Consider the following 14,628-nt stretch of genomic DNA (forward strand, 5'->3'; position numbering starts at 1 on the left):
GCGAGACGTTCGAGAGCCTCGTACAGATGGAGTCGTGCCCAGCAGGTGGTAAAGGCAGCCACGAACGTGTTGGTGTTGACGTTCAAGTCTTCACACTCGCCCTGCGCTTTGTAATGGACTTCCACCCAGTGTTCGTCCAGACGGCTGACGTAGCGCACACCGTGTTGGTCCAAATCCATGAACATATGAAAAGGTTGCGGGTCATAGAACACTTTGTGCTGCATGAGATTGTCCCGCTGACCAAACTTGCCTCACATGGAGTTCAACATCATCTTGGTGCAGGCAAGGAAGCCGGGATTTTTCTTAATGTTCTCAGGCTCCAGCTGGACCCCTTCATGACGAGCAAAATTGGACACGTATGCGTCACGTTTGATTTGACACTCGGGATGGTTAGGGTCGCGAGCGGGACCTGCAGGCCAACCGCTGGCTTCCACCTTGAGTTTTAGCCAACGATCGACATACAATTCGAAGAGGCCTTGTTTCTTCGATGGAAAATGCGCTACTTTGTGGGTCTTCAAGATGACGTAGCTGACCTCCACTGCCTTGTCCAACTCGGGGGTACACCAGGTCCAGGTCAGCGCACGCTGTGCATTCGTGTGAGTACACTCAAGGGATTTGTCGTGCAGAGCCTTGTCAATGTCCTGTTCCACACAGGTGCGACAAAACGGAAATGTGAGCTTACCGCCGGATCCATAAGGTAACACTGGATGGAAGAGTCTCGTGGGTGGTAGCACGGTGCAGGTAGCCAAACCAAAATACTCCGAGAGGTCCGTCGTATCCGGATTGTAGATGAATTCGGGATGACCCATAGGATACAAGGTGTATTTGTTGGTCCACGGATACAGCCTCGTGTAGTCGATATAGAAGATTTGAACGCCTTCCTGGATCTCGTAATAGAGGTGTACGGCATTGGTACGTCCACCAAAGACGGCGTCGCGAGGATTCATAGGTGGTACGAGGGTCAGTTTGTCCACAAACGCTTTGATCTGTGGATCCTCCTTTTTGAGACGAGATCACTCACAGTCCCAGATAGAGATGATGTGAATGTTACGATCACGAATAGCCCGGAGACGAGCCATGGTGTCCCGATACACGGCGTCCATACAACGATCGTCGAGACAACGGTACGGTTCTAGTCGATTGGGGAAACAAGAAGGACACCCGTGGCAAAAGCAGCCAAAGTACTCGTAAGCGTTGTGGGTCGTCTCGTCGTAACCGTCCACGGACCAACAGGTGCCAGGGATCTGATTTTTGCCTGGTTGCAGGCATGACGGATACGTGGCTCTCCGGCTTCTTGTGTCTGCAACTGATTTTCTTGCCATTGCAGCCATTCCATGGCTTCCTTGGAATGATTGGTGATCAGACGCCAACCACGGAGAGGTTTGGAAGCGATGGTGTTTTCCTCCATGCAGTTAAGACGGAGACCGTGCATGCACACACCGGCTGCGGTCATTCTTTCAAAGGGGCTGAAACGTGTCAGTTCTTTGATGATCTTGTCGAACGCCAAACATCCCGCACGTAAAAGTTTGACGTCCGATATACAGTAAACCCGTAAATCTCGCTGCATGTCAAACTGGACGCCATTGGCCACTTTTTCCTCGTACCACCGTTCGAACTCGGCTTTTCCCTTGGTAGACATGGTGTTGGGGCAGTACATGTCCTTGGGTGGTAGATCTCCCACGTAGTCCGCATGTTCTGGTGTATTCCACAAATGGGGAAAATATCCCTTGGCAAACCCGTCGGGATCCAAGTCAAGCATGGAAGTAAACGATGCCAGAGGTGTGGTGAGAAATGACAGAGAGTCGATGAAACGAATGTAGCCATTGCGAAAAGTGAGCTCCAGCAGTTTGCACCCGTACGGATCTGTTCAAACTTTTGCTTGCGTCTGATCAATCGAGGGACGATGAAATAAGAGTCATAACCCTTGAAATTATGGGCTATGACCGTCACATAACATGTGTCCTGTTCCGTCAATTGTTCCAACCAATTCAGGAACTGATCGATGCACGTCTCATCTGCAAAAAGACATGGTGTGGCGTCTTCAGCCGTCATGCCCACCACCAAATTAGGCATGTGAACCCCAGAATTTTGCATATCCTTACTGTCCCAAAACACGAGTAACGGTGGTCGATAATCCTCACCCTCCAAACAGGCAGGCACCCTCTTGTATTTTTCTGCAACTCCTCCCGTCGTCTTTTTCGGAGATTGATTTGAGAGATCCGTGCTTCTGCCTCGAGTTCTTCAGGATCGCACGGTATCTGAACAAAACAACGATGTTCCTTCAAGTCCACCTCCTCCATACAAGCAGGGCACGTTCCAAAACCGCAGCGATGATCCTGTTGGTCTTGAACTGACTTGAGAAGTTTGTGGCACCCAGCACACTTACGCCACGACTCGCACACAGACCGATGATTCGGGCCAACTGCAGCACCACCTATGGTTTTGGTGTGATGAAGGGTGAGACATCCATCCCCGTGGAAGAACCGTTGACAATGGGGACACTGAAGATACGCTTTGACGTAATCGTCACACGTATCTTGTTGACAGCAAGGACAATGGATGCCTTTACCTTCCGCACAATTATGATGGCCCCTTACGTTGTAGGGTTTCAGACACCGTCCACAAAAGTAGCTTTGCCCAAAGAATCCTGGCAACGAGGTCAATGTGTCGTAATGTTCGTCCTCGTAGAGAAGGGCTAACAACGTAGCACCCTGCCCAAACGCAAAACAAGCATATTGTCGATTCGCGTCCGCCACCACGATTCGGTAATCACGAAGACTGGGTGCTTCAGCTAAAGTGGCTAGTTCCTGGAGACCCATAGAACCCGGCTGGAGTCCGGTTTCTTCCAAGAGAGCCATAGTGGCGTCGTTGCGACGCCGTTGAGCATTTTCTGGTCCACTTGTCCCGTTCCTTGGTGTTGGAACCCACCAGGTGCAGCCCACGAGCAGTTACGATAGCACACGCACAACAGACTCCTGCATCGTCCCTGGGTATGTTCACAATACACTTTTTGTTGAGACGAAACTTCGCCGAGGATTCGTAGCCAGGTCGTTTGTTCGTTTGTTTACCACTTCCTTGAGGTCCAGCTTGTCTAGGGTTTCGATGTCCTGCAGCATCCGTGTCTCCGTTGGGTACATTGTTAAAGGCAAACAACGTACAATTCTTGTCCTGTCCCCATTCACTGGGTTGGATCATACTGGGACGGTGATTCAGCAATGAACCACTGACTTCTAAGAAACGATGGTATCCCAACAGGCCTTTACGGCCATTGACTCCATTCAATTCCAAGGTTGGGTACGGATATTCTTCACTGTCAATGACTTGACGAATCCGGATCACTCCAAATTTCTGGAAAGCAAACGGGTAATATTCCAAATCGCCATTGAAGCCTCAACTGTCCAACAACCCCACAATTATCCGGTCTGGCACCCAACCCACAAACACGTCGTCTTCCATGATCTTGGTGGTCTGTCCATCGAACAAAAACGTACGGATCTCGCTTGGAACCACTGGATAACTGGCCCACTGTTCTTTGACTTTTCTCTTGGCCTGTAGGGCATTGTGGATGGATAGGTTCAGTGACAAACGGCAGAGATGCAGCGTCACTTTGAGGTCACCTTGACTCAACGTCACTTGACGTTTGACACCCGCACCACTGGTATTCGTTCCAAACAAAAAGAACTCAGGCCGATTGCAAAACAATTCCAAGACGATCTCCACCCCAGGCACCAGCACGCGTCCTGTGTGAAAGGCTTCCAGATGCGGATGCACGATTAAGTTGGCTTTATTGTTGTTGTAGAATGGTACGGTGGCCGTCTTCAAGGGAGTGGCATCACCGTGTCCCCATCCATTCGTTGTGCAAATGCCATCGGCGGCTCCACCGGCAGTTAAGTGTTCTGTCACGTTCAAATAATTCACCCAACCTTGAGGCGCCAGCAAGGTCTCCCCCTCATCTCGATTGTAATTCAGCAGCATCTCCAAGAAGGCATTGTAAGCGTACGTATCGGTCTGTTCGATCATGAAGGTGCCATTGAATCCTAGATTCATCTGTTTGAAGAGCGTGTGATCCAGATTGTTGGTCACGTAGACAAATCGGGTATTGTCCCCATCTGAAGCCGCGTTGACATCGGCCACAATGCCATTCGTCCATGCGGAATGCAATTTCAATTCCACTTCCAAAAGACTCCGGTTCAAATCGACAAAATCGTCCAAGGCTGGGATGGAAAAGGAAATGGGTGTGATCCCCATACTGGATGGACTGTACTCCGCGTTGCGATACCCTTGCATGATCACATTGGCTGAGGGGACTGTAAACACATCCAAACTCATCGTTTCTTCTTCTTTTTTCGTCTTCTTTGAAGTCTTCCGGTCAAGAACGGGACTAAGGTGTACTCAGGAGGCCGTGACACGGCTCCGCTCAACCAACCACCGCCCTGACGTGGATGGTCGGTGCCTTTTATACTGGAACCTGGCGTTCCATACCAACTCAATGCTCGTTGACGACGCGGACGCGATTGAACCACGTATGTGTTCATGTTCGACCAAAGATGTCCAAGACTTTGCGTTTGGCTTTTTTATATACGTGCTGGCCTCCCGCTTTCACCCCAGCTTGGATTAGTGCGGCGGCTTTCCGTTTGACTCCTCGTTTCAAGGTTTGTCCGATGGCGTCTCCAACAACACCTAGGGATTTTCCACTGGAAGCTGTACGAAGTCCCGATTGCAGCAATTCCAAGATCACGGGCGCAGTGATCTGAATCAATTCCTCTGTGAGACCGTCCCCGCCTTGACTGCATGCAGGGTAATACCGCGTCAGACTTCCGCCTCTCGTCGGGATGTTGTGTCTTTGTCTAGGAAGGGGCGACCGGTTTTTATACGTGCACCCCACGATGACGAAATTGAAAGGTGACTATGGTCTTGCCTTTTCCAAACGCAACCAGATGTCCACTGCTTTCCTCCAAACTGACTTCCATCACGTCTAAGTACGGGCAACGTAACAGTAACCATTGGATGTGTAGAGGTTCAAAATACACAGTGCCCACACCACTTCGTCGGTAATAGACTTGTCGTACTAAAGGATGCAACGCATCCCCCACGATGTTACTGTTCACCACATCCGAATACAAGAGCAAGGTTCTCGTCACAGACGATTGGTAGGCCATTCAGTCGAACTCACATGGGTCATTTTCTGGGCATCCTTGTCGTAGAGGGAATATTTGAGATTGGGACCCAAGTCGTACGATCCATCCTTCAGTCTCGTCAACCATCCCAAGCGTAATGTTTCTGAATGGAAAATCGGATGTCAGCTGAGTTGATATCACGTAAGGTCTTCCGCTCCATCACGGCATCCTCTTCTTCCCAACGAAATGTCACCCGCCGATGGTCAAGCACACTCCCTCCTCTAATGTTTTGGAGAGTCGTGTTTCTCTGCCATTCCATCTGATGAAGGAGAGCTTTCATGAATCCCACCCCATCAACGATGGCGGATTGGTTTCGAATGAGATCATCGCGGTGAAGCGTATCTGTTTGGGTATAGATGCGGTCGGCATCCACTCGGTACAGTGCAATCTGTAGTTTGTTATTGACCTTTTTTGTGGTGCTATAGCAGTAGGTGCACAGGTATCCTTCCTTATTCCATGTTTCCGGATGTCCCACCCAATGGTACGCCTCGTGGACCAGGATTTTTTTGGGGTGTCCAGGCTCGGGTGGTGGAATGATAGGGAACAACGCGCCCGACAGTCTCACTTCCCATCCGTCGTACTCTTGCCACAGGCGATCTTTAGGCAACCATGCCTTGAAGTCAGAGGGGCCATTGTCACGAAATTCAGCTTTCTGCACATGACTCGATAAGGTAGCGTAACACGACATGGTTCATCTTTTTTATTTTTTTAAAAAATCTCTTTTTATACATGCATCAAGGAGGAACGAGGGACCCAACTATCGTATTTTGGGGGCCAGCCCAACCATCTGACTTTCACCGCGTGTCCATGTCGTTGTAAAATCTCTTCCACTCGGAACAAAGCGCCGTCTGGCACAGTGACTTTTTGGACATCTTGCTCGTAAAAACTCCCTTCCAAGGGCATGCCATCCCATTCTTCCAAGTGATAAGTAACCACAGGTCCTCGCACCACAAGTCTCACCATAAAGACTTCTTCCTTTCAACGAGGGAGATAGCCTTTCTTTAACGGACGATGTTTCTTACTCAAACGGACTCGATCGCCCACCTTGACTTTAGGTTGAGGGCGTCGTTTCAAACGTTTTCCACACAGTTTGGTCCATACAAAGTGTTCGTTGTCATCGGTGACGTCTCGTGGGGCCATGCCAATACTTCGATGACGGTTCTGATTGTACCCGTTTAACAATTGAGGTAACACATTAAGGTACGTTCGAGTATTTCGTGCGGTAAAATACCGATACATGCGTTCTTTCAACGTATGATTGAAGCGTTCCACTGTGGATGCTTTGGCATCCCCGTGCATCGAAAAGTGTTGGATCCCTTCTCGTTCCAACATCCGATGAAACGGAGCATTGTAAAACTCTTTGCCCAGATCCGTCTGTAAACATTGAGGTTTTCGTCCTTGTCGTAACACGTTTTCAAAAGCTTGAGTGACCACAGTACCTGTCTTGTTTTTCACGGGGACCACCCAAGCGAATTTGGACAACACATCGATGACCGTCAAGAGATAACGATGCCCACCATATCATTGTTTGAGAGGTTGCACCTCCATGAGATCGGCTTGCCATTGTTCGTCCTTGTGAAACACCAAGACCGGGAGCATCTCAAATCGTTGTCGAACAGGGCCATGCGGTGTGTAGGCCAATTCCCCTTGCAATTCTTGTAAGGCTTCCTTCTGCGTCAATCCTTGACCTTGAACGTACCGATACACACCACCCAATGAACCTGGGGTCTGAGGATCTGTGTAGGCACTCACGATGGGCGTGGTGGCGACACGGTGGCGGCGTTTTTGTTTCAACATGTTTCGGTGACGAGCCAACGCGTCGTCAACTCCACAATGGTCGGCATGTCCTGTGGACGATGCTTTTTAAGGGTTTCCCACGTATGATAAGCACGTTCGGGTTCGAGTGTCGTTATCAACCAGTCCATATAGACGAGAAAATGACTCCACTTATAGTAAATCCCTTCTTTCATGACCTCAAACACCGCTAGGGTATGAATGGGTTCGTCGGTAGGATATCCATCCCATACGTGTGTGGCTCTGAGCAGCTTCATCATTTCCCGACAAAGCCAAGTCAACAAACGCCAACGAACCCGTTGTTCGAATTCACGATAAGGGAGTTGGTCCACATGAGTGACGGCCAAACTCAACACACGACGTAATGACACACACCAATTTGAGGGTTTAAGCTTTTATTTATACCTGATCGATTTCCATCTCAAGCATTTTCATTTCTTCAAAACAAGCATGCAACAGTTCGGGCGTAATGGGGCGGGTGCGTTCTAATCACCGGCACCACCTCTGCTGCAACTTGTCGTGTTCCATCCACTTTTTCTGTTGAGCCATCCACCGCCGCTTTCTCACGTACTTCTCTAGTTCCTCCTCCAACTTGTTGTCGGGCAGGCTGGGCACCTGGATCACCACCCTTTTCATTCTCCAACTCTCACTTTTTTCTGGCTTGATGAGGGTCCAATGGAGCGTTCACTTCGAGCAACCCACTCGCCTTTTCCTCCCATTCTCCTTTCCAGCCATTCTTTCTGGCCTCTTGCTATCGGTGCTGAAAGATCTTGTCTGACCATTCACGGTCCAACCATTGGAAGAACCGGCAGGGCATGTTCTGGCGACACGTGAAGAAAAAGCGGCCCACATTAGGGGAATCAGGGTTCATCATTCGTACCACTTTACTTTTCTCCCCACAAAAATAGTGCCATGGTCCTTTCTTGATGTCGTGATGGAGTTGTGGTGGTACTTCAGCCTGCCGTTCGTAGGCTCGATCCACACCCATCTCTTTACAATAGACGTATCCGAAGGACGGATCCCCTCGGGTCTGGTTCTCACCTAAAGGAGTCTCGTGGAACGGACACAAAGGTACCTTGGGCCCTGGGGATGGTTCCGGTAGGGGTTCCAAGACTGCACCAGGTTCTCAGTGAGGTAGTGGCTCCATAGGAGTCACAACGGCCGGTTCTTGAGGTTCTGGTTTTACCTCCTCAGGGGTCACCACCACAGATCCTTGTGTAGGAAGTAAGGGTTCCATCATCGCTTCGTAGCTGGGCAAGTCCTCTAAATCAGGGACTGACTCTAAGAGTTCTTTTAATTCCGCACTGAGAGGCGTCCACGCCACCGTCTCTGTAGGTGGGGAGTCCTAGGTGACGAGACCTGAATCTGATTCCAAGATCACGGGCGCAGTGATTTGAATCAATTCCTCTTTGAGACCGTCCCCGCCTTGACTGCATGCAGGGTAATACCGCGTCAGACTTCCGTCTCTCATCGGGATGTTGTGTCTTTGCCTAGGAAGGGGCGACCGGTTTTTATACGTGCGCCCCACGATGACGAAATTGAAAGGTGATTATGGTCTTGCCTTTTCCAAATGCGACCAGATGTCCACTGCTTTCGGCCAAACTGAATTTGATCACGTCCAAGTACGGGCGACGTAATGGTAACCATTGGATGTGTAGAGGTTCGAAATACACAGTACCCACACCACTTCGTCGGTAATAGACTTCTCGTACTAAAGGATGCGATGCATCCCCCACAATGTTACTGTTCACCACATGCGAATACAAGAGCAAGGTTCTCGTCACAGACGATTGGTAGGCCATTCAGTCGAACTCACATGGGTAATTTTCTGGGCATCCTTGTCGTAGAGGGAATATTCGACATTGGGACCCAAGTTGTACGTTCCATCCTTCATTCTCGTCAACCATCCCAAGCGTAAGGCCACATGTTTCTGAATGGAAAATCGGATGTCAGCTGAGTTGATATCGCGTAAGGTCTTCCGCTCCATCACGGCATCCTCTTCTTCCCGACGAAACGTCACCCACCGATGGTCCAGCACACTCCCAACTCTAAGTTTTGGAGTGTCGTGTTTCTCTGCCATTCCATCTGATGAAGGAGAGCTTTCATGAATCCCACCCCATCGACGATGGCGAATTGCTTTCGAATGAGATCATCGCATCCTGAGGTTCTAGTTTCACCTCCTCAGGGGTCACCACCACAGATCCTTGTGTAGGAAGTAAGGGTTCCATCATCTCTTCGTAGCTGGGCAAGTCATCTAAATCAGGGACTGACTCTAAGAGTTCTTTCAATTTCGCACTGAGAGGCGTCCATGTCACCGTCTCTGTAGGTGGGGGGTCTGAGATGATGAGAGCATCCAAGGTTTCAGTGGCTTTGTTCAACTCCTCTTCGTCTCATTTCTCTTTCTCTTCCCGCTCTTTCTTACACCGCTCCACATCTTTTTGACGTTGGATTTCCTTGGCTTCCTTCATGATCTTGGCGGGGGTTCAGCTGCTTCGCGGACGACATCGCGTTTCTGGCTAGCACAAGAACATTTCGATGGTTTCTTCTTCTTCTCCTCCTTTTCTTCTCGAAACGGATAGCGAGCAGGCGACAACTCTCCATGCTGCGAAGAGATACTCATCTTCTTTTCAAGACAACTGACAACGAATGAAGTGTGTCTCGCAGATTTATGGTTTGACGGCAGCATGTGATGTCAAATTCCAGGGTCTGTGATTGGTTCTTGAGGATGGTGCCACATTCAGGCGACCCCGTCATTGGTTGCTCAGAGTGGCGTCAAGGACATTCAAGGTCAGTCCCATTCCGGCGGCACTATCATTGGTTTTTAGAAAGTGGCGTCCGCTTCAGTCCACGTCAACACCCTCGGGTAAATAAACAGCCACGCCAGCGAGAACCGTCAGGTTGTCATGAGCTTGGAGAGGTGCTGTAGACGCATAGACTTGTTGCTGGACGCTCTCTTGTGTGAGGGCTACAAAGAAGACAAAGACGAAGAAACAGAGCTCATTGACCTGACGACTTGGGTTCTCCATCAAAATTGTCTCGATGTCCCACTCCGATACAAAGACAATTGGACTACAAAAGAGTGATACGACACTGGAAGTGTGCTATTGATGCTTGGACGTCCTGCTAGATCGCTTGCTGTGTTTTTGTTGCATATATGAAAAGGATCAATTGCCTCCCGAAGCTTTGGCGACTTGGGAACCCGATCGGAATAGCAATGAGTGTCGCTATCTCTTTCGATGGGCCGACGACCTCAACGTCCCTCTCCGACCCCACGTATGACACCGAAGACAAAGAGGACCCACCTTCTCAATAAAGTATGTCTAGTGCGATTGGACGGGTCAACACAGGGGATCGATTCATTACAAACCTTCTGTGCCTTGGCATGATCTCTCACCTAAAGATCAACGAACGGCGTATGACTGTACGACTCACATCCACGGGCTCGCGTACTATCCACAAAATTTGTACCATCTGGCTCATGAGTTGAAAACGGATGCCCAACACCTCTACAAACAACACAAGACCTCGGAGCGTTCTCTAGTCGCTTACAAAGGGAGTTTGATCCAACGGCAATGGTTGACGAGCTGGGGGATGCCTCACATCGATTTGGAACCTTTGGGTTGCTCGAAATTCAAGGATCTCCCGCGTCTCAGTTCTGTAGGTTCTTGCGGACAACATGAACACCCTCTACAGCTTCATTGCCCTCAAGTGGAATGTTATCACTTTGTACAGTGGATGCGTGGTCAAAGGGGACTGGATCACGATACCCGCTACATCCATCATGAACGGACCCAACGATTTCTAGCCGCTCAGAAACCCAGGACCTGTCTACGGTCGATATCCACCCAACCACACTATAGACACTTTCGATTTTGTCCCGACCGCATGTAAAACAGGCCTTGTTCTTCTCATTAAACGTTGTTTTATTAGACATTCATGTCTGAGTTCTTTATGACGGATCTGTATGTGTCTTTGAAAAAAAAAGTAGGAGTCGAATGGGTCCTCCAAGGCCTCTGAAACTAAAGGTAGATTGAGGGCTCTCAATGCCACGTGGCGTTTTTCGAGAGAGTCCCTCCGCAACAAAAAGTGCAGTTGAAAACGAGGTCACCTGATTGGTATAAAATAGTGCATTCGAGTCCAAGAAACCCAAATTTTCAAGATGGAGAGCTGGTGGGACGTCCTTCTGCCAGAACTCCAAGAGCTCATTTTAAAGTTAAAAGAAAAGATGGAGCACAGGGATAACATGAAAGCCCTGGCGGAGGAGATTGGTGAGTTTTACCTACAGTACTGTGCAAAAGTAATAATAGAGAATTTCGTCGAATTTCGTGCTTTGTTCTCAACGAAATTTCGGCGAAATTTCGTCGAACTTTCGCTTTGGAGACATGCGAAATTTCCTCTAGGTTGAGCGAAATTTCGAAAGGTCTAACGAAATTTCGCCGAATTTTCGCTCATGAGAAGTGCGAAATTTCGTTTTGCTTTGGCGAAATTTCGAAAAGTGTAACGAAATTTCGTCGAATCTTCGCTCTGGAGGTGTGCGAAATTTCGAAAGGAAAGACGAAATCTCGTTCAAAATGCGTACGAAATTTCGAAAGGTGAGACGAATCTTCTTTCAAAATGCGTGCGAAATTTCGTTTTGCCAGAGGGAGCTACAGTAAGTTTCGACATTGGTAGTGTGATGGCTGCCCTGATCTTGGCCTACAGAAGTAGGTCTTGAATACAAATACACATGTATCATATCATATTTTGCAGTTTTCGAATTGTCGTTAACTGGGAAAAGTTCGTAGTTATGGGAACATGGAACAACCTGCAACCACCTCAAAAGATTCAACAGCCACTCACAAACAATCGAATGCCTCTTTAAACATGCGAGATGACAATACGTCACGCATATGAAATATGTAACCTGAATAAAACCTCCAGCTCCCCCTAGAATCTTATTGTCGACCACAATCAACCATGACAAACGTCGAGGTAAAATAATAATAATGTTGTCAAGGTGGTTGTTCAATTTTTTGAGGTGGTGGTAAGTCATTCCATGTTTTAGTAACTACAGCGAATAGTTTATTTCGGTAATCTTGTCTGAACACAAAAGTTCACAGTTTTTTTTCAACGATATTTCTCGATTCCTATTGTTTGAGCAAGAACGATATTTCTCTGCAATTTGCGTAAGTTCGAGCAAAATTTCGCGGCTCTCCAGAGATATTATTTTTTCCACAAGGTCTTCGGAACGCTTTGGAAATACACATCTCGCAAGTGACTTGCCGACGTGTGAAATACAAAGAATTTTTCCTTGAAGTAAAAAATAACTAAACGTGAGCAGCGCGCCATAGAAACTTTGATAAACAATTATATGGCTAAAGAAAGAGCATTTTACTGTTTGAATGAACAATTTGTGGTAAATATAACCGGAGATATGATTTTTTTCCACAAGGTCTTTGGAACGCTTTGGAAATTAATTAATTGTCAAATTGAAGTGTGGTTCACTAGTAAAAATTTGTTATCTATAAATGCGAGACCAAACTGCAGGAAAAATAAACAATTAATACTCAGCAATGATACCCGCTTATTTTACAATTCCTTTTTATTAAAATTGCGGGAAAAGCACTGCATGACTATCGATGTCTTTCAACACGGACTACCATCAGTGAACTGTTGTTTTTTCCCCCTCAGTTTTTTTTGCATTTTGTGACCCTCGTGTAATGACCACAAATGGTGACCAAAATTTCGATCTCCAAACGAGATTTTCGTTCGAAATTTCGCTCACACAAACAAAGTTTTGGAAATTTCGTTTGAAATTTCGTACCCACTTGTGAAATTTCGTTTGAAATTTCGCTCCCACTGACGAAATTTCGAACGAATTTTGCCACCTTCAGCGAATTTGCCAAGTGAAATTTCGCACATCTGCACGAAATTTCGTTAATGGTGAAACAATAGAGGCCAGCGAAATTTCGCAGAATTTTGACGAAATTCGCTATCATTACTTTTGCACAGTACTGTACAACCCTTATCTGACGATTGTGATCAAGGAGACTCATGTCGTTTCTTTCTATCTTTTTTCTCGTAGAAAAGCTAGCCATCTGTCCTTGGACAGGAAATGCGGTCATCCCGGCCACCAATCCGCCCTCGACAAGCAAATCTGGACAGTTCCGGTGCAGCAGATGTAACCTATTTCACAAAATAGGAAACCGGAGAATCTATAACTAGTACGGCCTTTGCCCTCGAGGTGTTTTGTTCCTGCCTCGATGGAGGTAAACTTGTAAATAGTTTTGTCGACTTTTTTAGAAATCTTGTAAATATGACAACTTTTGCTTACGTTTTGTTTGCATGATCTTTTTTTCCTTCCCGAGGAGGTTGCGGATAAAAAAAGACTCCCATGTGAATTTTTAGGGAGTTTTTTTCTTTAAACCATTTTTCTCGCTGTAAATAGTTTTACATAGACGTTTTTTTAAACTTGTAAGTAGTTTCAGAACGTCTGTAAATACATGTGATGACAAGATAGAACTTACGTTTAGCTTGCATGCTCTCTTTTTTCCGTTGTGTGTTTTTTTCTTCCCTGGGAGAATGTGAGTGACCTTCACAATATTTTTTCCGATTTGGTTAAAAAACAAATATCCTCCATGACTTTTTTAAATCCATCTTTCCGAACTTTTAATTCCGAATTTTTTTTTTCCTTCCTAAGAGCTTTCACTTGCTGATCTAGCATGATGTTCATGAAGTGACATTTAACCAAGCACGTGCTCAAAAAAAAAAAAAAACCTCGCATACTGTTCCTCATGAACTTCCATTTTTATGTTCCAGCGAATGTTCTAAAATGGTCTGAAATGTTTCCCATCCTTTTTGCTGTAAAAAATATCATTTCAAACAGTCCGTAAAACATCATTTTTTTTGTTTGAACAAACGAACCACATAAAATGCTTAAGTTTGATTTTGAACTTGACCTTGAGAGAGCCCTCTACTCAAGATTCCTTGACCTTGACTTTATGACGGGTTTATACTCAAGATTGAAGACACATTCTTTGTAGATGAACCCATGACATTGGTTGAAAAAACAGGAGAAACAAAATGATTTCGTCCATGACTAGAAAAAAAAAGAGAAAATCCAATCATTCAACCTCGAACCAACAACCCTGAGCTTGACCGTCTCCTGTCTCCTTTCTGCTATGTACAATTCATTCATCTGCTTTGACACATGTACATGATGACGTTAAAAACCAGGACAACCTCAGGGATGGGAGTGTTTGGACCATTTTTTTCTTGGTGCGAAATGACGTGGCAGCGATGCAGTTGGGAACATGTGTTTTGTTCGGGTGGAGAAAAAAGAAAGCTCTCGGTAGTTTAAACCGTTCTTTAAAAGATAGTTCTTTTTGACAGGCCCTCTTTTTTCACGGACATGGACGCTACCACAAAACAACAAAGGACATGTGAGCATGTTCGTGCATGGAAGCAGGCGAACCGCGATAAAGTTCTTGCTGAAAAGAAACAATATCGTGATATCGTCTAGCCAGCCGAGAAACAACAAGTTCAGGTGGGTTTTTTTCTCTTAGAAACTCGTTTTTATTTCTTTTTTCTCTCATTCACGTGGTCATTGTTATCTCCTTATTTACAGCGGGAACGGGGAGTGTTCAAGAACAACAGAAAGCAAAGGATCGGGAGGCCA

General features: G+C 46.9%; 1 protein-coding gene across 1 annotated transcript; it reads right to left on the bottom strand.

Annotated features, from left to right (window-relative positions):
- Window positions 1–3,390: 3,390 nt before the first annotated feature.
- LOC138031437 (uncharacterized protein F54H12.2-like) lies at window positions 3,391–4,329 on the bottom strand. The gene has a single exon (XM_068879132.1). It carries the CDS (start codon window positions 4,327–4,329, stop codon window positions 3,391–3,393), a length of 939 nt encoding a protein of 312 aa, XP_068735233.1.
- Between the last annotated feature and the right edge of the window lie 10,299 nt (window positions 4,330–14,628).

The sequence above is a fragment of the Montipora capricornis genome, chromosome 14 (genome assembly GCF_036669925.1).
Source record: "Montipora capricornis isolate CH-2021 chromosome 14, ASM3666992v2, whole genome shotgun sequence".
Lineage (NCBI taxonomy): Eukaryota > Metazoa > Cnidaria > Anthozoa > Scleractinia > Acroporidae > Montipora > Montipora capricornis.

Bases quoted from the DNA above. Each gene is read 5' to 3' on its own strand.
- LOC138031437 (XM_068879132.1), bottom strand. From the start codon at position 4,329: ATGAGTTTGGATGTGTTTACAGTCCCCTCAGCCAATGTGATCATGCAA.